We start from the raw sequence: 25,293 nt of genomic DNA on the forward strand, positions 1-25,293 counted from the left end.
CAAAGGTTTTGCTACACCTTTCCAGTACCTATATTTAGTGACTAGTTTATCAGGTCACTGTCCAGTGAACTGAGAAATTAAACAAGAGACAACAGTCCTAAGAAAATTTGATCTTCGTCTAAACTCACAACAGAGACAGCTGAACACATGATATGTTTAAATATATCTCGCCCAATTTGCTTTGCCCTTTTTGGAGCATTTATTACATTAGTTAACCTTTGCAATATGGTTTTAACATGTTCCCTATATTTTTTTCGTGCAAATTTATTTTGATAAGCAAGTTAGTCCTCTTTCCTGCTATGCTTTGCAAACTTCTGCTACTGTTCTTTACAATAACTGTACAAAAGGGACTAGGTATACATCAAGATCACTTGAATATAATAATTCTAAACACATTTAGGGGTCTTACAAGCCTGTGAGAGCATATCTATTGCAATTTCATAGCTTCAGAGATATGTAGTCCAATCTATACTCTATCTTTTTAAAATTACCTACCACTTCTAAAAAAGTGAGTTTGCCATGGAATGGATTAATTATCTATCTCTATCCTTACAACTATATTAGAACTATTACCAGAGATAATATAAGGTTGAGATTTTAGGTTTTATGTGTAAAACGACTGCTAATGCATTTATTTAAACAATTATCCACTTTATTCCCTGGCGTATTTTTACCTACGTCTATGTGTTTTCCAAATCTGCTTTTATGCGTCATAATAATTGTCCAGAGAAGGACACAACGCATGCACAAACAAGTTTCTGCCTACTTCTTGCATGTTTTGCTTTGTCCAATTGATGCTGATCTTCTTGTCACTTTCACAAAATAGTTTTCTCCCAAACTCTTTTGCGTGTGTCTCCTTTCCCATTGTCCCTCAAAACCTCCCCTGGACTCCTCCATCTTTGGGGGAAAAAAAAAGTGATTCTCCTGGTTCTTTAGGCCCCATTGTCATTTCCCCTTCCATTTCTCTTCAGCTTATCAATAAACCGAGAGAGCAACAGTAGCCGCTTGATTTGTTAGTAATTATGAGCATACTGTTCCTGCAAACGGAATCTCTAGATGAGTGAGAACGCTTTAAAACGACAGCAGGAAATGGTAAGGAAATGGAGCATGGCAAAACTCAGCGTGAAGCTTTCAGTTCTTTACATGTTTACTATTTTCTGTGCATACATTAAGGCTTAGTCTTTTTACATTTCTCTGTTGGGTTGCTCTACACAACTTGCGTGGCAATGCGAAAGCAGCATTTCACCCACACACCCACACATACGGATTAAATTAATAAATGGGGTTTAAGTATTCAACATTGTTCCAGCACCGTCATTTATATTGCAAGACAAAGACAAAAACATGGTTTAAAGAAATACTGGTCTTTAATCATCTACACTGGGCAACAAATACTAGTATAATATTAACATTTTGTCTACAGATCTCTAAGTATTAACTGGATTGGGAACTAGCCTTCGTTAGAAAGGTTTATGTCCAGCATAACAGTCAATGGTTCGGTAGCGGGTGATTTGGTTTGGCGTTGTAGGTAAACTTAGAAACCCGATAATATATATTCTACCCCCTTACACTGAGACTCGATCCTTGTTTATAAACCAAGCAATCTATCTATCTATCGTGTATTCACGAGCCGATTGCAAGAGTTCGACTCCACCACCGCTCCTTGCATCTGAAGCTAGGAGTTAATTTCACAGTGAAATCTATTACCCCGAAATTGTTTCCCATTAAAGTAAACGCGATAATAAAAGACAGTTGGTGTTCCAGGAAAAGAACCAAAAATAAATAAATAAACCTAGGCAAATTCTGTATGTTACATTTCCACAGATTCAACAACTCGATCACCTAAAAAGCTGTAACCAGATATCCTGGTTTTTAGTTAATCATTTATTGCTGGCCACTTCAGGAAGCGGGGGGGGGGGGGGGATCTTATCCTGTTTGAAGTGAGCTGTAGCTCAGGAAAGCTTATGCTCAAATAAGTTGGTTAGTTTCTAAGGTGCCACAAGTCCTCCTTTTCTTTTTATTGAGGGAGTCACTTTTTTAAAGGGTTAAAAGGCTCCTTTTGTGTGATTCTTGGGGGGGGGGGGGGCGCTTAGAGCGTCTTTGCACTATGTTAACATTCAGTTTAAAATAGCGTTTGGTGCGTGTGTGTGTGTGTGTGTATACACGCAGAACATTTATAGAAATAGTTTAAAGTAAACACATCAGGATACTTTTAAGGTCACCGACTATGCCCCCAAAGTCACAAACATTGAACTTTGGACTCCGGCCACGCGAGATTTTGAAAGAGGGCAACTTATTTTGTCATAGATTGTGCCAAACAAATTACAACTGAGCTGCTGACAAGGGGACCTGCCACAGCCTTCTTTACACACCGAAAACCTCCCCTTGATTTCAGCAGGAACCTGGGTGACAGTGAAAGTGAGGATAAACCCAAATAATATGTAGCGGATCACTCCTTAAAACTGAGATAAATCTAATATTAATACTCTTGATGATCATCATCATAGTCATTTATCTAGGCTTCCTCCCTTTCCTTTCCGCCACGCCAATCTTAATGGAACTAAGAGTTAAGAATGATTTTTTAATGTCTCGTTGGATTTTTAGACTGTTAATGTACCGCGTCCTTCTCATTATTACTTTATTGATTGCTCATTGACCAGACCCCTTCAAATCGTATTAGCCACCCTCTGCCAGTTTAGATTAGGAGAGTTTAAAAAGCACCTTTCATTATTTCGCCACCGCTACCATCACCCCCACAGTAGAGTAGGGCTTGGCAGCTTAATGCGCTCTCTAATGGGGCAGCTAAGAGACGAGGGGCCACGGTCCCTGCCTATTGCATTAACAGCTCAAAGGGGGCTAATACAGAAAATTAGCCTTAAACGAGCTCTGGAGATCTCCAAATGAAAGAGCCATTTATCACGCTGGCTACCTTCACTCCACTCGTTTGCTCTCTCTACTGGGAACAACTCATTTCCTCTTAACTAAATTACTTCAGAAATGTCAAGTAAGCCCAGATAGCAAACATAACAGGAGTGTGTGTGTGTGTGTGTGTGTGTGTGTGTGTAATCTATTGTGTGGGATCAACACGGGTGATAAATTGAACAGTTCAAGACGATGATGATTATATTATTTTTACAAGGCTTTCTTCAAATTTTAGGCAAGCTTTCTAAAGCTGTAGGTAGATAGATAGATGACCATCGTTACCTCCATGACACTCAAAGATCATAAAAATGTAGGCACTTATATCCGAGAGGATGGATGAGATATTTGTGTTAATAATTTAGTTCTATATCCTATCCGTGACACTTAATTTTTATGAGAATGTTTTAAACAGTAAAGTAACCTCTTTGGAAACAGGCAAATCCTTCAACCTTCCTCCTGTCCAGGTTCCATTTGTCATCAAGTGTACTTTACTGGTAATAGTCAAGAAGAAAATCTATCTATCACCTGCCAGCAAGAATGATCTGCGGGTCTTTGATAACTTATTCTTATTTCAAAGTACATTCCTATGTAAAGGCTGCAAAGTGTTGGACCACAGCAAAACTCACACCGAACGCTTTCCATTTTGCACCTTCTATCAGTCTGATCCAATATCGTCAGCCACAGATATGGCCCCATGTGTCTCTTCTCCTCTACCAGTGTTCAAAGAAAAACTTAACTCTCAAAATTACACTAAAAGTTCAATAAAGCACAGCATTAATTCTAAGGGGGGAAAAATAACACCCCTATGCCTTCTTTCCGAGAAAATGTCGGTATCTTTTTACTGATATGATTTTAAAAGTGTGTATTTATACTTTTAAATAGAGATGTTATCACGCTAAGTGTCTTCTGATATAGACTAAGGTTAAGCATACACCTGTGGGTTCAGATGTGTGCACACGTTCACATACACACTAGAATTATCAGCATCTTCTGATCTCTCTCTCTCTCTCTCTCTCTCTATATATATATATATATATAATATAATTGTAAGTATCATTAGACGTGCTTAACTGCTTGACACTGACTGCCTTTACAGCTACAATCACTGTGTGTTGACACCAAATGTTCCTGCTACCCTTTTCATTTGAAAAAAACAAAAACAAAAACCTGTTTTGAGGAAGGGGTCACATACAATACATGACAGTGTTCTGCACAGAACAAAATACAAAATGTGCTTATGAGGCAACGAAAACACGAAGGCAGATCAACGTTGAAAAGAAGGCTCTCAGCCACAAATCAACCACCAATTAATCGAGAAGACCCAAGAGAAAACATTGCGTAGGAGCGAGCGAGAGAGAAAAAGACAGATAGATATAGCGAGCGCATACATTTGCAAACCGATACGTTACACACCTAAACCCACAGGCTGATAATCCATGTGAACTGGAAAGCTCAGAGCAGTTCTTTTTCTCAGAGCAAGACAATTCACTGTTTCCCACAAAACCCTACGTTCTTCCACCACCAATCATAAATTATGTTGCCAAAAGAGCTTCAGGTTTTCATCCACCCGTCTCCAAAGTTCTGATTGCTCGAATTGACATAATTACATTTTTTAAGGAAACAAACGATTGAAATACCCTCACCCTGCCTTGAATTCGTATTCCATCAACACTCTCACGTTCTTTTCTTAATATTCTAGAACCTCATCCCTATTAAAGTATCGGTTTCATGTGTATTAGATGAAGAATAAACCACTGAAGATAAGTGCTGTTGCTAGTAAACATAAGGGCCAGCATTGCTAAGCGTCAGCTCTAGTATTTAAAACTGAATCTAGAAATAGAAATTCCTTGGATAATTAAAGATAGCTCTCCCTAAATGTGCAGTGTGAGAGCTGTTTAATGTCTATCAGCATAACCCATACTAATAGCCTTGCATCTTCAAGTGACTGTCAGAGAAATGTAAAAAAATTAAGCAGCTGCAACACGCCCAAAATGAGTTATTGTAATTACATTTAATTAGTTTAATTAGTTAATTATTTTGCTTACAGCTGTACCAGAGACTACAAACATTTGTTAATATCACATTCCCTTTACCAGTATGGGGTGATTCTGCAGTTACACTAAATCATGTATGCATATGCAGAATGGTTTTTCAAATGGGCATGTTGGAGGGGAAGGTTGTATTTCCATAAGCATGTGTTTCTTCCCTCCCCCCCCCCCGCCCAACACATTTGGCACGATTAGAAAACGCATAAAAGCCACACATGGAATCAGACAATTCTTAAGAGTTACACAGTGCAGATCAAGAACTACCAGAGGTGAAAAGTTAAGGTATATCTGTGAAAACTATTTTATAGTATGTGGTGCCATGTTTACACCAATATCAAAATAGGAATTGTTGGCAAATTCAAAACTTGTTGGCTGGTTACTTATTTTAAATCAGTTGGCAACAATTAAAATAAATATTTAAGATAAAATGTAATTATCTAACTCCTAGACAAGAAAATACTCGTTCCTTTTAGCTCCTCTATCTATCTCCCATGCGTGTTTGTTTTCCGGGTAAACTAATTGCCTCAAAGTAAAATTATATCAGGAAGGCATTGCTACACAGTATAAGTTGGTCAAGCTTGTTGGAATAATCCATACCTTTTTTAATGACAGACTGGTCCAATAAGTTCATACCGCTGTTATTGGCATCTTCAACTGACTGTGAATATAAAAACATCACTATTCAAATTGACTGGATATTAAAGAATGGCGTACATAAATCATGTCATTCCAAACTGGAGTTTCGGTTATTTCCATTTATATTAATTCACTGGGGGAAGAAAGGTTTATTAGTATTATTGTTATTATTCCCCCAAATCGACATGGAAATGAAATTGTTCCAAATTATATGGTCTTATAATAAAAAAGAGGTGTGAAGCATATGGGGTGTAATAGTGTTTTTGTTATCTTATAAAACATAGATATTACATAGTCTTTTTTGCATTCAATAAAGCTTTATATTTCTTTCTTTGAAAATTTGGTAATTTGGTAACGTCTCCAAGATCTAGTACCTAAATGAACACGATTAAGGACAACTTTTTTTATTATTATTATGATTATGTTTTGACCCTGCTGCAGCTTGATAACTCAAGGGCCATTTACTTTTTATATAGGAAGGTTTACATTATAGACTTGTAATTACAGTTTGAGCAATTCAGAGTGGAGTGCAACACCCACATAGTATAGGGAACAAACACAGATTAACAGCTCGCAAGGTTTGGTTACAAGTTAGAAGTGTGTGTGTGTGTGAGAGAGAGAGAGAGAGAGAGATGGGGGGAAGGGAATTACACAGAGACAAAATATAAGAGCTATTAAATCGATTGTCTAGAAAAGTCACTCAATCTCTCTCCTCAACCTGTCTACTTTCACCCTGGTTAGAAGCACACCTGTTATTATGGCATTAACTTCTTTAGCAGGAAAACAAACAAAGATGGTTACACTGTAGCAGGGGCAAATGTTAGGTATTATTTCTTAATATAAATGGTCTGATACAGAATCCCTCCTCAATGAGCAACAACCACCATCGGAGAGAACAGAGGTGACTAAAGAACCATTTTTAATAGATTTCAATAAGTGGTTCAGTTTTGTGGTCAGTTCTAAACTGCGGGTGTAGATAGATAGATAGATGATGGGTGTATAGATAGACAGACAGACAGACGGCTTTGGGTTTGGTTTGGTTTTTTTTCCCCAAAGACACATTAAACACCTTTAAGTTATGGAATTCTCCTCTTATTCTAACTTTATCTTTCTAAGTAGTGTCTTAGTTTATCATAAGAGCTTATGTAAATATCTTTCTATTCTCAGGAGACCCCATCTAAGGTGGGATATGAGTTAGGAGAAAATTATATTTTCAACTGCACATCCAAAGTGTGATGGAACAATAAACAATATTTCCTTGGATTCCTTTCCCTCTTGACTCCAGCCTCCCAATTACACCCCCCCCCCCGGTTCCTTTTGTCTTTTTTTTTTTAACTCCCCCTTAATCAATAGGCCACGTACCTACAGGGTATCACAGAAAATAATCAGGGAAAAATATCAAATACAATTAGAAGGTCCTTCCTTTTTTCTCTTTCTCCTTTAGCAGCTTCTACTGTCTTCAACGAGACAGAGGAAGATGGACAAATTGTGCAGCTTGCTGGAGAGCATCATTTTGCAACACGATGCTATAAAAATGGAGGCAAATATTAAGCGCCATCTTTCTTCCCTTTTTTAACCTCACCTTATCTCGATATTGCCTGGCTATGTTATACCTATATGTATGTGTATGCACGCCACTCCCTTCATCAGCAACGTGGGTTAGTTGTTGCAGTTAATGAGAAGACTCTTGTCTGATTTTCTATCTAATTACGCCCCCCTGCTGGGTTTTTGTACAGGATATTCGCGCAGCATGCTGGCAGTTAATAGTCACAGAGAGGATCGTAAAGATTTAATTAGGACTGCATGCGGAAACGTGGAAAAACAACTCAGACTTTTAATTACTAGACTTCTTTAGTTAAAAGTGATACCAGGGGTTACTTTATAAGAGACTCGGGTGTTTTGGTGCAACTTAACTTTCAGTCTCCCTAGCTTGCATACACAGGCGGGGATTGGGGCTGGGGGGTGGGGGGAGTGGAGGAAGGGAAGGAATAGAGGTTGTAATGGGGGAGATGATGAGTTTCCAGCATAAATTTAGCAAACCTGGAGATGTATTTTTGCAAATAAACTTGATAGCACTGACCCGTTCTAAACATCATCTCCTTACCCAGCAGCTATAAAATAACTGAAATATAACCCACAGAATTTGTCATTTATTTTGCAAACTCTGGATGTATATGCGTGTGTGTGTGTGTGTGTGGGGGGGTGTTAGTTGCATTTCTTTCCTGTAGCTTTGGTTATAATAATGAATGAGTTCCCATCAGGTACAAAAGGTGCAGATCCCCTAATCAGTGAGGAATAAGGATGAAACTGAAATGGCTATTTTAATTCATTTTTTCTACTACGGGATGCATATTTGGTTTCAATGTGAAGATACTTTCTTTCTCTGTGCATATTTGTCGGTTGTAAATTGCAGATTGTAAACCTAATTCGTCGCAAAGGACAGCAGTGTGCTTACAATAGCAGAACCCTATGTTACAACCACTTAATTATGTTCCTGGACAACGGATTGCACATGGCCTGGACTTGGGTTTATATCATATCCTCATTTTCTCTCTCTCTTTCCCTCTCTCTCTCTCCCTGCCAACTAAACACAAATTTATGAAATCTATTTAATCAGATGGTGTAAGGAAAAAAAAAACTTTACTCAAAAAGTAAAACTTTGTGAGTAAACCCCCCTGAATAATACTTTTTCCCCCCCATAAGGCATAGAAAGTAGGTGTATTTATCGGCTAAACAGGATTTTTTTTACCTGTCCTAGAAAAAAACTCCATATTAAGAATCACATATTAAGAAAACCGCCCACTTAACCTGGCTCGCAAACACAGATGGAAAATAATAGAAAATGCCTGTCAATAAATACAATCCCATCACCCCCTCTGTGCCTATTTATACTAATTTGTCGATGAGCACTTTCATCTTCATAAATTATCTCTTGGAATATTTTTGTTTTCAGTTTGAGATCCGACCTTTAAAAATAAGTACCTGCCTCATTCTTCCAGTGCACTCTCCTTCATAAAAATTATGCACAGAATTCCAGAGATAGATTCCTGCACGGAAATACCCGGTCTGCAACGCCCCTTTAGCTATTTGGATGAGTAATTCAGCTACAACACAAGCTAAACTAGCTCCTCCATACCGTAGGCTATGGATATATTATGTTGTTTAGAAAATGACCATGCGACATGCCCCTTATTTTTATTCAGTACTTTGCGCCTTATTGAATCAGCAGGGACGTTTAATAGAAGGGTTCGTTTTGCTTTAAAAAATGCTTGAATAGGAATAACTGTATCCATTCTCTACCTATCTATAACAGAAGCACAACGAGTGTACCAGCTAATTATGTCGTTTTCTGTTGGCTTTGTAAATGACAATGCACTCATATTTTCTACACCTTTTTGGTACTAGATATAGAGAGATAAGGGATCCTATTCTGTTGTCCTTACTCAGGCAACACCCCCATTGCCAGTTTTGCCTGAATAAGGAATGTAGGATGAGCCCCATAAAGCCTATTCATATAGCTCAGGGAGTCCGCGTAGGTCTTACAAGTACAGTTTTAAATCCGTGCAATCCGATGCTCCGACTGCCATCGAGTTCAGAGGGAGCAGTAAACAAATACCAAGGAAAGCCTTTTCCATGATCATCGCAAACCTTACCGCACAAGGGTACAGGGGCGTGCGAGTCTTTAAAGTGACACCCGAGCAAATCACATTTGCAATTCCCCCTTTCCACGGATTGTATTTTCAGCAGTCTTGCATTTTTAAAGCGGGGCAATAGTAGGTCTTCTGTCTAATAAACCAATTACTCCTCATGCTTGTTTGGTACTTTTATGTTGAACAGGGTGGAAGCCCATTTATTTTAGTGAGGCATTTCATTTTAGTGAGTTCTTTATTCTCCTTTTTGCAGATTCCTCCCTTGCTATTTTTAAAAATCCGATCAAGACTTTTAAATATCCGCAACGGCAACAAAAAAGCAGGAAAAACAACAATACCAGCAACCATCAACCCTCGTGTAAAATGTGGGCCGAAAATCATGCATCCACCTACTGTGGGAGCTCTGCGCTAATAAGATCTGAACCGAGCCATTTTGAGTGAAATTGTTATGGGGCTTTTGTTTTAAGGAAATAGCCCGTGATGACTTTGGCTGGGGAGTGAGAGAGCTAGGAAATATTGTACCTCAGGGCCCATGAAACTCCATTGTTTCCTAAAGGATGGAACAGAACAATGATATATGATGTTGATATAGATAGAAAGAGAATACACACACACACACTATTTAAAAACAGTGCCCGGTGCAATCCTTTTATATATCCTTGATCCTATTACACTTGGGGGGGGGGGGGTTGGTTTTGTTTTTTCCTAACTGGTAGTAATTTTTTAAATTTGTTATTCTGAAAGATCTCACTGAAATCCCCAAACTGCAAAGAGCTGGTTGGGAGACCCATATTTCACATGGCTTAATATCTGAAATAAGAAAAGCTTCCATAAACTTTATCCCTTTTCAAAATGCCTAGATTATTCAGAAACGCCTTTCTTTCTTTCTTTCTTTCTTTCTTTCTTTCTTTCTTTCTTTCTTTCTTTCTTTCTTTCTTTCTTTCTTTCTTTCTTTCTGAGTTCATTATTGTAGCTTTCATCTTGTTAATGTAAATTGTGAGGTGTGAGAAAGAAAGAAAGAAAGATTATTTTTAAGAAAAATATAAGTCGGGAACGACACAGAAGAGGCAGGGGGGAGGTCCTTCCGTTGTCTAATTGCTATGATTCATAATTGATCATTGTTGACTATGTGTCTCCCAGCTGCTAAGACTTCTTCAGGCTCCCTGGCAGTAGGAAGGAGCAGGAACTCCTTACCTGCACGTCCTCCATCCCTGGGTGTCCGATGCCATGCAGAGAAAGGCTGTCTCCCATGCCGGAATCCAGGCCATGGTGTGCCGAGTGAAGGAGAACATCTGGCCGCCTCACTGAGTGGTAGTCCCGCCTGGGGTCCAGTCCCGAGAGCTGAGGCAAGGCGGCCCGAGGCTGGGGCAGCAGTGAGCCGGCTTCTGATCCCACCTCTTGCCTCTGCCTTTGTCCCCAAGGGTGCTGCTGGGGTTGATGCAAGGGGTTTAGGGAGTAAGGGTCATTGACATGGGAGTACGGGTCCTGGCTTTGGTGGTAAGGAAGAGGCTGGTAGGGGGGTGGGAAGTAAGGCGGCTGGAAATCCGAGGACGGGGTGTGAGACAACGGCGGGGCGCTGGAATAGGGTCCCTGGGAGACAGAGCCCAGCTGGGACAATCTGGAGCTGTGGCTGGGGACTCCATCATGCCGGTCCTAAAAACAAAAATGGGAAAGGAATAAAAAAAAAAAAGGAAAGGAAAGAAAAAAAAGAGGAAATGAAAAACAAATCACTCACCGCAAGATAAAATAAAATATGCATTTAACTTGACCCCTTAAATCGAAATAGTCCAGCATTTTCCTGTCCTGATCATGTAAGTTTCCAAGAACAAGCGAGAAGGGGGAGGTGGGAGAGACATATACTAAAATGTCATAATTTAAAATGCCGGAGTGGCGCTCTCTGTTTATGTGCAGTTTGTGGGGCTTTGATCCATTCTCTGGCTGCCTAGCACCCCTCCAAACTACAGCGTATAAAGTTTTCACACATCTATTCACTCCCCTTCACCACTAAACGCTGGTTAAAAAAAAAATCACCCACTCATTCTGCCTGGGAAGGTCAGAAGAAATGTTGTCATAGTCGGAGGACAAGGAGAGGGTGAAAATAAATTTAAAATGTGTCTTTATGTAAAGTCAGCCCTCTGGGATTTTTTTTTAAAATAAATACATATATAAAAACATTAAAAATCCGTCCTGAACAAATCCAGCCACTGTGATTTCTGCAGCAACTTCGAATGTATTTTATCCCTTTCAAATATTATTATACTCCAAAGGGTGGGGGCGATGGGGACATTAAAATAGTAATTAAAAGTCTTGCTGTGTGTATTGGGGGGGGGGATGTGAAAGTCTTCAGAGAAAGTGTGGGAGAGGAGTTTTGTCCAACTCCATCCTAGCTGAGGCTGCAAGGCTAAAGTAAACAAGAAAACATCTAGTCCACAAAGTGGTGTCCAAATCCCCACCAGCGATGGCAAAAAAAAAAAAAAAAAAAAAAAGTTTTCCTCTTCCCCCCAGCTCAAACCAAGAACACACAATGCAAAAAGGAGAAGCAGCTGCAAGCCTCCTCCAATTATTGTGCTAAATTACCAAGCCAAAGGCGTTCAAGAGAGAGAGAGGGGGGAGAGGGAGCGAGAGCGAGAGAGAGAGAGAGAAAGAGAGAGAGAACATGCAATTCTGGTACAACATGGATCCAAACTCACCATGGCGGAATAGGTGTGGACTAACATCTGGAAATAAAAAAAAGTCTTGTAACAGCTACAAATAAAAGAGTGGTGCTGATAATAATAATTGTAATAATAGGAGAAAAATATCAAGGAGCTCGGCAAAGGGACGTGTTGGACACAGGAGAACAGCTTGAGGTATTTCCAAGTCTAGCCATCAAAAATCATCATAAAAAATTAGCCAGTGAGCCCCCCCCCCGCAAAAAAAAAAAAAAAGAGAGAGAGAGAGAGAGATTGGAAACCTATGTAGACATCTATGATTTCCCCCCTCCCCCCTCTGGTTTTATTTATTTATTTTTTTTATTTCCCTTTGAGCTTCCAGATGCAATCCTCTTCAACCCAAGGCTAGGCTGAGACTGCTCCGATGCCCCTTCCTCCCTGTCCTCCCCTACGCCGCCTCATAATAATTGATATTCATGACTATTAATATTACACGACTACTTTAAAGGGAGAATGCAGGACCAAATGGAGCGTGAAGCTTGCAGCCAGCTCGAGAGCTCCCCTACCATTGTAAATGACGTTCATTCAGTGGAGAATTACTAGATGTAATCAGACGAGGGGGGCTGGCAGAAGCCGAGTTGGGGGAGAGAGGGAGAAGGTCCGGGTGGGGGGGAAGTTTAGCAAGGAAAAGACATAACTTCAATTAACTCAGGCGGAGGAAGAAGTGTAAACTAGACACTGCTGGTTTGGAGCAAGGAAGTGCTATGGAGCAATACTGGAGGCTAAGAAAAAAAATCATATTTCCTTCTTTTACATTTAATTATGCATCCAGATAGGAGAATCCGATTGCCTTTGGTGCTTTTGTCCATATTATATATAGTTGTAAACTTATAACGGGGGAGGGGTGAGCCTTCCTGATCCTCTCTTCAAAAATAAATATAGAAACTATTCAGCCACTATAATGTGTTTGTTTAGAGCGGCAATTAAGGACTTCGACTGAATGTTGTAGATCGCATTTATTTATAAAAGCAAAATATCTCAAACGTACAAATAAATCAGTGTTAAGTCGGGTTCCATTTAATTCTCCATGCTAATTTGCCCCCTAACTATGCCAAAAATGCGCCCAGTTTTCACCCAGATGTAAAATTTATGCAATGAATTTTAAAGGATACTAAATTTATAGTTTCTAGGCAAAGCCAGGGGCAATATAAAAACCCTTTTGATGTTTCAGGAACCCGTTCGACTGGCCTGCCTGCCATTTCTGTTAAAGTTCAACTTACGTTCCCTCCTAAAGAGACCCACACTTCCCAGAACGAGTTCCTCTCCCACTTTTGTTTTAAGAACATATCAATTTAAGTAGATAGGGTTTTTTTAGACCATACTATTAACTATAAATCAGAGAGACAGAGAGAGAGAGCGAGACAGAGAGATTTTTTAAAAAACCCTGGAAAGTTTCTATCTATCTATCTATCTATCTATCTATCTATCTATCTATCTATCTATCTATCTATCTATCTATCTATCTATCTACTACACGATTCTAGGGAAAGTAGTAGGATGGATATTTTTTGTTAACTCTAGGCATTACAGAATCACTTCCCAAGCATCACAAACTCAGAGTATATCATGTTTCAAGACAAAACACAAACAAAATGCACCCCACTGCTAAATCCCCTGCATCCAACATAAAATAAACCTACAAGTATGAATAAAATTTAAAGCAGGCAAAGAGCCTTAAATGTGTCCTCTGGCAGAAAAGAAAAAAGAGTCCAGAGACATATCTACCTCTGGATGGCTGTTATTGTGAAGGGCAGATCATGGCTTTCCACTTGATCAGTATTTGCTTAAGGAAAAGCAGGACTGGGATGGGGGGGGGGGCTGTTCGAAGGGGACAGAGCTGTGCCCACGCCGATACTAATTCTGCATATGCTGGATTTTGCGAGCGTTCAGTTGATAATTAGCCTGACGGGAGCTTTTGAGAGTTGAGACATTCCTTCTAACGGGAAGACAGCTCCCCGCCAGGATCATAGGGCTGCTTAGAGAGCGCACACGGAATCGTATTCACTACTGTTTTACTCTCAGGCATGAGGCACTTTGATAACCTTTGTACACTTTATCTCGATCACTTCATTTTATGAAACACTTCCTACAGATTAACACGTCCCTTCAAGTGATCTTTCTTTCTTTCTTTCTTTCTTTCTTTCTTTCTTTCTTTCTTTCTTTCTTTCTTTCTTTCTTTCTTTCTTTCTTTCTTTCTTTCTTTCTTTCTTTCTTTCTTTCTTTTTCTCCTTCAGATCTCTGGATTAAATATTAACTCACTTCCAGAATTAAGTCCTTAAAGGCTCTGACTTTTGACCAGCCGGCCCGTGACATGGTATCCACTCCATAGACTGCAGGGAACAGGGCTCCTTCTTTTGGACAAACACACTCCACACAGACTTTACTGCTAAAACAATCAATCGGCACCGTATCCTGCCGTTTGGAACGAGTTCTGTTATCGCAACAAACTCCACTGTACTGAAATTGAAGGGGGACCCTTCTTAACATCTCCTTAGCAAAAGTGCTGCTCACATTTGCAAAGTAACCCCCCTCCCAAAATAAAAAATAATAATTAAAAAAAGCGAGCGGGACAATACAGACGGCTTTTCCCTACACGTCTTTTTTCCTTTCTGCGAAAATGTAGTCCCTGTTTAACTTAAAAGAACCAAATGGACTGAGCATACTTAAAAAACAAACAAAAAAAAACAGGTCACGAAGCAATAGGAAAATTAGCAAATGTTTTACATTTTTGCTTTTGAGCCTCAAAAATCAAACCTTTCTGAATAATCCACACAACTTTCACTGTTCTCTGACTGTATCTATGTAGCTACCTCTGACTATATATGTGTCTATGTGTGTATAGACACTGATGTATGTATATATTTCAGTGTATTTATAAAAAAAAAAACACACACAAAAAAACCCCACACAGATGCATCTTATAAGGAAGGCACAACAAGAAAAACAACAACCTCGGGTTGCTCTAAGATTGGGGCTGAAAATAGGGGGGAAAAAAACAAACCAAAACCCACAAATGTATCAAAGCATAGGATTACAAGATTGTGTTTCCTTTCTTAAGCTTTTTTTCTTGACATTTGTCCGCGTCTAATGGAATTATGTTTAATTGGAGATCTAAAAATCAAACTTTTGCCTTTAAGTTGCCTTATCCCAACCCCCAGATCGTTTCGCTGATGTTTTAAATCTCATCAAACAGCTTAAAAAAAAAAAAAGCTGAATAGAAAAAAAAGCAAATAAAGAAGCAAATGAACATTTATTCTGGGTTTCCTGAATGTACATGTGTGTTATCTATATAGCTCTCCATATGTATGCACCTATCTATAGATGTATTGTATAAACGTACATATAAACATGTAGATGTATATTTATATACTGCAAACATATCTCTCACACACATGCATATTATATACTCACCTCATAGATATCTTCATACTTGACATTTTCAACCAGTTTCCAGAGCATGATCGCAGGCTGTTCTCTAGGAGGTGAGTGCATTCATGTGAAGAGCAGATGTCTGGATTCTCAGTACTTCTCTGTCTGTAATGATCCATCTATAATTGGAAATGGGGGACAGGCAGCAAATCCGACGTTCCTCTTCCATCGCAACTTATATCTGTTGTCTGAAACAATAGGCTGCAGAAGTAAACCTCAATCGGAGAGTAAAAACATTATTGGTTATATATATGCACACACAGACATCATATATATATATATATATATATATATATATATATATATATATATATATATATATATATATATATATAATCTCACAAGTACATGATATATATAGATATACATATATACATATATATATACATATAATCTCACAAGTATACATATACAGACATATATACATCTAGATATAGTCGGATATGTACACATAAGCATACAAATACATGCATACAAATAGATATATATGCATTCATATGTATAGATCACTCTGTGTGTGTGTGTATATATATATACACTTACATGAACACACATATTCATATACTGTGAAACTCCACGATACACACAAGTTTATCGTTGTGTGTATCATAATATATGAATATGAGTGTGTTACTCAAGAACACACACACATATACACCCACTTATTAATAATATCCATTATTCTCTCCACTGTGTGTGTTTATACACAGCAGACAGAAGAGTGGATATTTGTATATCCTTATTTATACTAAAATACAGACTATTTTGCCTCTATGAGAAACGATGCACCATTTGCAATGAGATATTATGTTTCCCTCCACATACTCTGTTTTTACGTACATGTCCAGAAATTCTCTCTAGTATGCAGTAAAACACAGAAGCAGAGACTTGGACATTAAAGTGGAAGGAGCAAATCTAAAGTAAAAGCTTTTCATCTGGAATCCCTGTACTCATGGCTTAAGCAAGATAGTTCATAACTTGGGACATTTTCTCGGCACAGCGTAGATCTTAGCATATCCCGAACATCTTTCTAAGAGCTAGTCGCTACTTTCAAAAGACACTAACACCATGAAGTTATATTTGTGCTTTTACATGTCTCCGTTGATCTGGGGCGTTGGAACACAGCTATCCTTCATGTGCCCCGGCAAACATTCGTTTGCATTGTCCATTTTTAGTATTGCCAAGACACGAGCAGTTATTAAGGGCAAGGAGAGACCATCTCTTGCTTTGAAAGAAAACAACTGCGCTTTCCAGTGAACTAATGGGTAAGGCAAGGAGGTGTTTCTAACGTCAGGGTCCTATCTGTGGAACTGCAGGGCGTCCGTAATGTCCCTAAAAAGAAAAGGAGTACTTGTGGCACCTTAGAGACTACCCCCATGAGGAATATATATATATAGTCCTTGGGACTTTTTAATCTCCTAGAAATCGGGATCGATTTAAATCTAGGAGTGAGGAGACTTAATAAGCAGAGGCTCCGATTTTTCATCCCCGCAAATTGAACTAGAAAGTGTAAATTCGTCTTTCTTCTCTCTCCCTTCCCAATTCCCTCCCCCACCCTCCATACACCCCATTTCCAAGCATGCATTTCCACTGGAAGCTCAACCCACAACGGGGAAGAAACAAATAGCAGATAGTTATTATAAGAGGAGCAGGGCAATTTTTGTGGTGGGAAGTTATTAAAGCAGATAAGAGGGATTCTCAGCAAAGATTGTCTTGTTACCCATTGCTGCGTGGGGCTGTCAAAGAGGACTTCGGTTGGTTCGAGAGAGACGCCCTTCCCAAGCAGTAGTACAAATAGGATATTGAAAAGGGAAATTTACATGTGTTGTTCGCATGTAGGCTTATACATTATGTTACACTCACGCACACACAAGCGATCCGGTTCTGCCTGTAGTGAGCAAAAATTCCGATTAAAACAAATATCAGCTAAAGGGACACTTTGCCACCGTTTCGCTGAAGTCTCCGGATCATGCTCGAAAGGGCTGGTTCCGCAGAGTGACTCTGGTTTATGACCTATTTGTGCGTTATTACGAGTTACAACTGAATAGCAGGGGAGATTATGTAAGTGCCACGTATCAGAAAACAGAGTAATCACACACAAAAAGATAAAATCGAGATATCGACCAATGCTGGTCCACTAGCAAAATGTTTTAGACTGTGCACTCGGGTTCACAAGTCACAGATTTATTAGGACTCTCATGAACAAAACGCAATCGAGCCATGTGTCCGATGAACATTTTGAAAACGATTTGATTGATCAAGGATCTGTTTTTCCCCCTGTGTAGTTTATTTCTGCTTGGTGTGGTCATTCAAAATAGAATTATATTATTTTATATTGTATTATTATATTATTTTATCTAAAATGTATAATAAGCTTCATATTAAAGACGTTAGACGTATAATAATAATTAATCAATATAAATATGCAGGTTACATTTTAAAATGTTTAGCGTTGGTGTTAAAACCATTTTAATATATATTTTGAAATTAATGCAAACAAATAGTTTCACGTCAAACTACTCAGAATTGTTGGAACTGATCAAATGATGTAATTTCAATATAATATTTGTTATGTCTTATTCTTCAGGACCATATTTGAAAGAGGGAATACATATTTTAAAAAGTAGGTAATCAACATGGGATAAAAATGTCCATAGCTAAATCTCACCGTTATTACGATTAAAATCTAAGCAAATTGTTTCAAACTGACCACATCTGAAAAATCCTGCATATTTTAATACGGAGCTTTAAAATCCCTTTGAAATCCATCATTGAACGGGGTAGCAGCGCCCTCTTTTGGGATTTTGGTTAACACACTAACTCTTGACTATAGAGTTTAAAAGCTTGTTAGTTCTTGTGATTCTTGCCGTCTACAACTTCAACTACAACTGTGATTCTTACTGTTTACCGTCCACAACTTAGAGTGACAAATAGCTAACGCTTTTCAGGTCTAGAAATTAGTACAGATATCTCTTCTTCTGTTGAACGCTTTTACAAAATAATAAATGAAATAAGTCAAATGCACTGTCCATAGTTTTATCCTTTCACAGTCAAGTAACAATGGTTCTTTTGTACTATCTTTTAAATGTAGTGTGTATAAAAATACAAAATAAGTAATACTGTCTATTTACCCAAGTTAATAACTCTTCCCCCAATCAACATAATCTATTGTTACTTTGTCAAAAAGTAAGGCAATACTACATTATTTCAACAAGTATTCTATTTTAACTCCCATTTTATCTATCTATCTAATAAGCTTGCATCCATTCTCTATATTTTGAAGTCAGAATGGACCTTTATAATAACAACTCTCTCTCTCCTGCCCTCCCCATGTATTATTGGCTACAGTTTAAAACTAAATCAATTTAGTGCAAGGCCCTCTGCTGGTAGCTGGAGGCTCTTATCCAAAGTGAATTTTATGACAACCATTTCTAACTGAAAATGCCTTTTATTCAGTAGGTCTCGGCACTATAAGTAGTTCTCTCTTTTTTTTTTCACACACAGACACAATTTCAGAATCCAGTCCTTCTTTTGCTCTCTTTAAACTTTACTCATTTGGAAAAATGTGGAATTTTTACCCATGGTTAAGATTCAGATGACACAATTTATCTGCTTTTTTCACCTGAAATCTCTTTTGTTCTGATGCTAGGCCCTGTACCATTCAGCTCTCCCATCTATGAATAACACAATATACACATATTTTTAAATAGAAATTAAATCCAGTTTCTGATTTTATTCCTTTTAAATCCATACTCTTCATTTATACTTCTCTGCATAGTGGGTAGACTGCATAAATCATCAATGCTCCTTTCCCATGAAAAATAATCTTGAAGCTGCACCTGCTGTTAAGTGGCAGGAATGCTTTGGATCAAGCCCATAAACCCAAGTGACTACACAAAAGCATCAAACTTACATTGAATCTTACAATTTGTTAATGTTATTTGACTACCTTAAACGGAGGATCTTTCCTGAGGGGACTGATCCTAATGTGGATATACGAATCTTCCATTGTTATTGATTGCAGTTTCCATTTCCAGTAACCTCCCCCATAACCCCTCTCAGAATATCTGTTTAAAATCAGAGTGGAATCATTACAAGTTATTAAAATATACTAAGAAAATAATATAAATTCAAGTTCTCTTCATTTGGAGGCTGCATAACAGATTCACTGCCCTGAATGTTAGACTGGCTAGAATTTGAAAGAGCAGTATACAGTGATTAAGTCAGTTCTCAATATGATCCTAATCAGGTCACCAGATTCATTAAAAAGGCTGTGAAGGAAAAATGTACCAAAGATGACAGATTGTTAAGAGGTAGATATGGTCAACTTGGTAACCAACAGTACCTGTTTTTAACCCAACAAGGGAGAAGTGTCTGAGACTCCAGAAGTCCACTGGAAACTTCACTACTGTTAATGATTTTACAAGGAAGGTGCTCAGATTTTACAGTGATTGCAGTATAAAACCCTATGACAAACAAATAGAAAAAAATGAAACTGTCACTTAAATAGTCACAAAACATAAATACCTCTCTCTCTCTCTCTCTCTCTCTCTCTCTCTCTCTCTCTCTGTCTGAGTGTGCATGATGTATAAGTGTCTGGCAAAATAAGCTAATACTTTGTGGTCTTGTTCACAATTTAGACAAGAATCCTATTAATAAATCATATGCAATGTGTTCTAAGGCACTTAGACATTTCTACAAACACTCTTTGTTTGGTGTCTTTTGCTGAAGATTTTCTTTATCCTTTTCTGCATCTGTGTGTGCTGGGGGCAGGGAAGTGGTACAGGGGGTGGAAGAAGGAAATAGCTCAGGAAAATCTAATGCAATCTCATGCAGACTCCAACATCTACCGCTAGGAGGCGCTGGAGGTCTCCTGGGTAAATATTTCCAACTGAGGTGGAGGTCAATAGTCTATTTCATTTTCAGAAACAAACAATACAACATCTTCTAATGTGTAATAATGGAAAATATCAGAGAGGGAGGATGCAAAAGGTGATGAGAAAGAGAGTAGATAGATAGATAGATAGATAGATAGATAGATAGATAGATAGATAGATAGATAGATAGATAGATAGTGGGTGTATGGAGATAGATAGATATCTGAACAATAGATAGATAGATAGATAGATAGATAGATAGATAGATAGATAGATAGATAGTGGGTGTATGGAGATAGATAGATATCTGAACAATAGATAGATAGATAGATAGATAGATAGATAGATAGATAGATAGATAGATAGATAGATAGATAGATAGATAGATAGTGGGTGTATGGAGATAGATAGATATCTGAACAATAGATAGATAGATAGATAGATAGATAGATAGATAGATAGATAGATAGATAGATAGATAGATAGATAGATAGATAGATAGTGGGTGTATGGAGATAGATAGATATCTGAACAATAGATAGATAGATAGATAGATAGATAGATAGATAGATAGATAGATAGTGGGTGTATGGAGATAGATAGATAGATAGATATCTGAACAATTAGTATGTTTTTTTTTTTAAAAATGATGCACCTGATCTAAGATTAAGAATAGAAAGTAAATAAACTCTAAATAAAATAACTGATCATCTGGTTTGGAGAGATTTGTATTAACTATCCATCCACAACCAATTAACCCCAAACAAATATAGCAGAAGTTAAAGAATACAGACCAGAAATGGAATCAACTATATGAGTATACAGATTTTCTTTTTACTGAAGGATGTAGTGTTTAAAATTAAAATATGGTCTAAACTGGGGAGAGAAAATTATCTGAGCTGAAGCTAATATTAATTCACTCACATATACTATCTATCTAAGATACTTCTATAGTACTCATCATAATAGTAGCTGGATGCCTCACTGTTTTTATTTGTATTTATCCTCCTGCCCGCCTGTGAGGTGGAGAAGTGCTACTATCCTCCTTTTACAGATTGGGAACTGAAGCCCAGAGAGACTAAAGACTTGCCCAAAGTTAGACAGGAATTCTGTAGGGAGCAGGTAAATGAATCCTGGGTACTCAAGATGTAGACTCATGCCCTAACCACTGACTAATCCTTCCTCTCCATCCTTCCATTTTCCCACCCTTAAGAACATAGGTGGTGGAACTAGAGGTGCTGGGGGTGCTGCTACACCCCCTGGCTTGAAGTGGTTTCCATTATATGCCGGGTTTACAGTTTGGTTCAATGGCTCTCAACACCCCCACTGTCAAAATTGTTCCAGCAGCCTTGCTTAAGAATATGATAGAATAATCCTTGGTTTAACAGACCCCAATGGTTTTTAACTGGATTCAGACTGGAAGCCAAGACAAAAAAGTGTTGGTCAGTGTGCCTGCATATCGGTTTTGAAATAAAAATAAGATCTCATTCAATTCCCCCGCTACTTTGGATTGGATATTGAAACCAAAACTGATCATTGGAATATTAATCAGATTAAAGCTAACCTTTCTTATTTCTTTAAACTCCTGCTATGTTCCCATTGAAATAACCTATCACTTGATGTACATTTGTAGTCCGAAATTAATTTTAGTGGAGATATATTCATACTATGAAAATTGAATGAAGTTTTCAGTCTGTTCAAAGATTGAGATGTAAAGTCAGAAAGTCAGAAGATCTGATTTTATTTGTTTTACCTCAATTCTGCTGTATACATTTTGATACAGTATTTGTGTAAGCAATTTGCTTCATGGTGCTTTGAAATACAGATTTGCTTTCCACGTATACAAAAACATCTATATTATAGGATGCTTCCTGCCCAGCCTGTTCAGTGAATAATCTATGGCCATGATACAGTACTTAAATTTCATAGCACAGGGGAGTCAACAGACTTTAAGGAGTGAGAGGAAAAGGTAATAAACTAACCTACCGTCTGATTGGAGAAAACCTTTCTCTTTTTTTTTCAGGGGCCTTTTCCCCCCTTCTTTTGACTCCTCTCTGTAAATCAGTGAGATGGTGTCTTCCCTAATTAGGTATTTAGATACTATGATCATTGGCATCATTATAAGAATCTGCTTAGATGAATGGATGGAATGCTTCCCAGGATAGCTGCAGTATAAGAACTAAAGTTGAATGATACTGGGAATTTCTGTCCCACAGGAAATTCTGACTTTTCAACATCTGTTTTTGTCCCAAAATGGGAGAAAAAGATTATTTTTTTTAGTGGAAATTCTGACCCATTTTGAATCAGAAATGTCAACGTGTTTCATTTCAGTGTTGTTGCCTGAAACAGAGCACACTGATGTTCCTGAAACTGAAACGTTTTGCTTTGTTGAGATGACTCCGAACACTTCCTTTCCAGTCAGATCAGTATCAAAACGCACTTCTCTTGCCTTCTGGGAGTTGTCCTTCAGGTCCCCATGGCATTCTATGGGCCAGGCTCCCTGGAGGACTATATATCCCACAGTGCAATGTGGTCCAGCCCACTGAGCTGCTTGGTGAATCAGGGGAGCCATCTGACTCTGGGGACATCACGGTGTAGTTCTGACAGGGAGCCTGGCCCATAGGGGACAAAAGAGGCATCTTGCTGGGTTATGTATCCCATCATGGACCAGCACAGCCCATCACTAACACACCCAGGGTTGCCAACTCTCGCGATATGTTGTGAGCGAGGTGATTTTGACCTGATTCATTTTTTTTTCAGGCATTTTTAACAAAATGCAAAGGAGGACTAGATTCCCAAAATGGCAGGAGGAGCATGAAGTAGCAGAGCTGGAGTCCTCCTTATCACTTTTATCCCAGTGGTCCAGATAGTTATGTGGCAGACCCAAGTTCAAATTGCTTTCTCCACATCAGGCAGAAGAGCACCTAGGTCTCCCACATCCCAGGTGAGTGCCTTAACCACTGGGCTAAAAGTTATAAAAAGGTCACTGCCATCACCACTACCTTCTCCTCCTCTTGCCATTTTGTGACTCCAGCCTGAAAAATAGAAATGTTTTGGAAACAAATCATTCCATTTTGACATTAATGAAACATTTTGATTTTTCAGTTCTGTCAAATGTCAAAGTACTGGAATAAGACAATAAGGGAAGTTATGGAATCACCATCATTGGAGGTTTGTAAGAACAGGTTAGAGTCAGACAAACACCTGTCAGGGATCATCTAGGTTTACTTTGTCCTGCTTCAGCATGGGGGCTGGACTAGATGACCTCTTGAGGTCCCATCCAGCCCTACCACATTTATATGTTTCTATGTCTACAGTAGCCACGGATATTTTTGTTAGGTAGAATAGATAGATCCACTGCCACACGCTGTATTGGTAGCATTTTCAAGAAGAGGTGACAATGTGAACCTGGGGGAGTAGGGGGAGCTGATGTTCAATTAATGCAAAAAATGATCATGCTCATTTTCAACAATATTTTAGATGTGGCATGAACAGATATGAAGGAAACACAATGCTTGAAAAGGGAACCATTGTGGCTGGATCTTATTTCACACAGCTGTAGCCCTTATAACCTGACACTCAAATATCCTGGATTTTTACATCAGACACATAGAAAGGTTGCTTTGGAAGACAAGGAGCTGGCTATTCAACGTATATGTGTGTAAACACTGGATTTATTATTATTTTATTAAAGGGATATTGTTAAATAGTAGGGCTGGTTGGAAAAAAAAATTTCCATTCCACAGGAAATTCTGGCAGTTCAAAACAAAAAACTATTCCATATTGCAATGAGAAGCCAAAATTTCCCGTGACATGGAAATTCTGAAAAAAATATGATACAGAAACATTGAAATACTTCATTTTGATAAAGTCAAAACATTATCATGTACTTTATTATGACATAGAGTCTTAATTGTAATATATAATATAGAAATGTAATATAGTTAAAATTCTAATATAAATGTCAAAACCAAATGCAATAAAGTGAAAAAGTCAGACTGATACATTTCAACATTATCAAAATGAAACCTTTTGATGATCCTGAATCAAAATGAGAAAGTCAGAACAGTTTCAAAATTTTCCATAGAAAATTCTGTCAAAATCAATACGTTCCTGCGAAATATTTCTGTTTCAATAAAACAACATTTTCCAATGCAAAACTGCTCCACTGAAAAAATTTCAAACAGCTCTATTAAATAATTTAAGGCCTAGAGTGGTTAGTGAATCAGGGAACTCAATTTTTGAGTGCTTGAAAGGGGCCTGATTTCCAGAAAGTGCTGAGTATCTGCTCTTTGAAAAACAGGTCTCTTTACCTTGGTTTCTTAGTCCAGTACGTAACTAACCTTATATTTAGAACATTTGTCTAATATCTAACCTAAGTCCCCCCTGCTATAGATTAAGTAGATTAATTCTTGTCCTATCTTCAGTGACCATGGCAAATAATTTAACACTGTCCTGTTTATAATGGCCTTTAATGTATTTGAAGACTGTTATCAGGGCCCCCTGATAGAATGTCATGTGGGATTGTCTCAAAAGCTTCCCATCTCTGCCCCGCCCCCACCCCGCCCCACTCTGTATGAAAGTCCTGTCCTCACCATTATTTACCCTTCCACCAATCTTTATGTCATCTGAAAATTTTATCAGAACTGATTTTATATTTACTTCCAGATCATTGCGAAGTTTGTTCCTACACTCCCATTGAATTCACAATTTCAATTTGAGTTTGAGTGAACATTGCTACCATTGTTTTGCAATTGAACTGAAAGGTTTTGTGGTTAAGCCACTGGGCTGGGGAGTCGAGGGTTCAGTTCCTAGCTCTGCTACAAATTTACTGTGTAATCTCAGGCAGGGCACTTAATTTCTCTGTTTCTCTGTTCCTCATCTATAAATTGAGAAAAATAAGATGGGTTCACACAGTCCTGCTTGGCATGTGGTATTGTTAGTTAGTCGACATTTTCATAGTGGCTTGAAGATGAAAAGAACCACCTAAGTGTTGAGTATTTATTATTGCTTTCTTATA

At 38.2% G+C, this 25,293-nt stretch overlaps 1 protein-coding gene across 12 annotated transcripts in view; it reads right to left on the reverse strand.

The window, feature by feature from the left end:
- Positions 1-15,576, reverse strand: part of TFAP2B (transcription factor AP-2 beta) — a 219,602-nt gene extending 204,026 nt beyond the window's left edge. For 8 of the 12 annotated variants that reach the window (XM_078852041.1, XM_078852043.1, XM_078852040.1 and 5 more), the window contains exons 1-3: positions 15,379-15,576; positions 10,451-10,909; positions 5,568-5,628 (exon numbers count right to left, since the gene is read on the reverse strand). In XM_078852041.1, the coding sequence (XP_078708167.1) occupies positions 5,568-5,628; positions 10,451-10,909; positions 15,379-15,459 (601 nt within the window). In that variant the 5' untranslated portion in view covers positions 15,460-15,576. Of the gene's footprint in view, positions 1-5,567; positions 5,629-10,450; positions 10,910-10,991; positions 11,271-11,946; positions 12,182-12,473; positions 12,521-15,378 lie in introns of those variants that run through there. The other 4 variants (XM_073335725.2, XM_073335735.2, XM_078852045.1 and 1 more) reach the window with 4 other exon arrangements.
- Between the last annotated feature and the right edge of the window lie 9,717 nt (positions 15,577-25,293).

Source organism: Lepidochelys kempii, chromosome 3 (assembly GCF_965140285.1).
Source record: "Lepidochelys kempii isolate rLepKem1 chromosome 3, rLepKem1.hap1, whole genome shotgun sequence".
NCBI classification, from domain to species: domain Eukaryota; kingdom Metazoa; phylum Chordata; order Testudines; family Cheloniidae; genus Lepidochelys; species Lepidochelys kempii.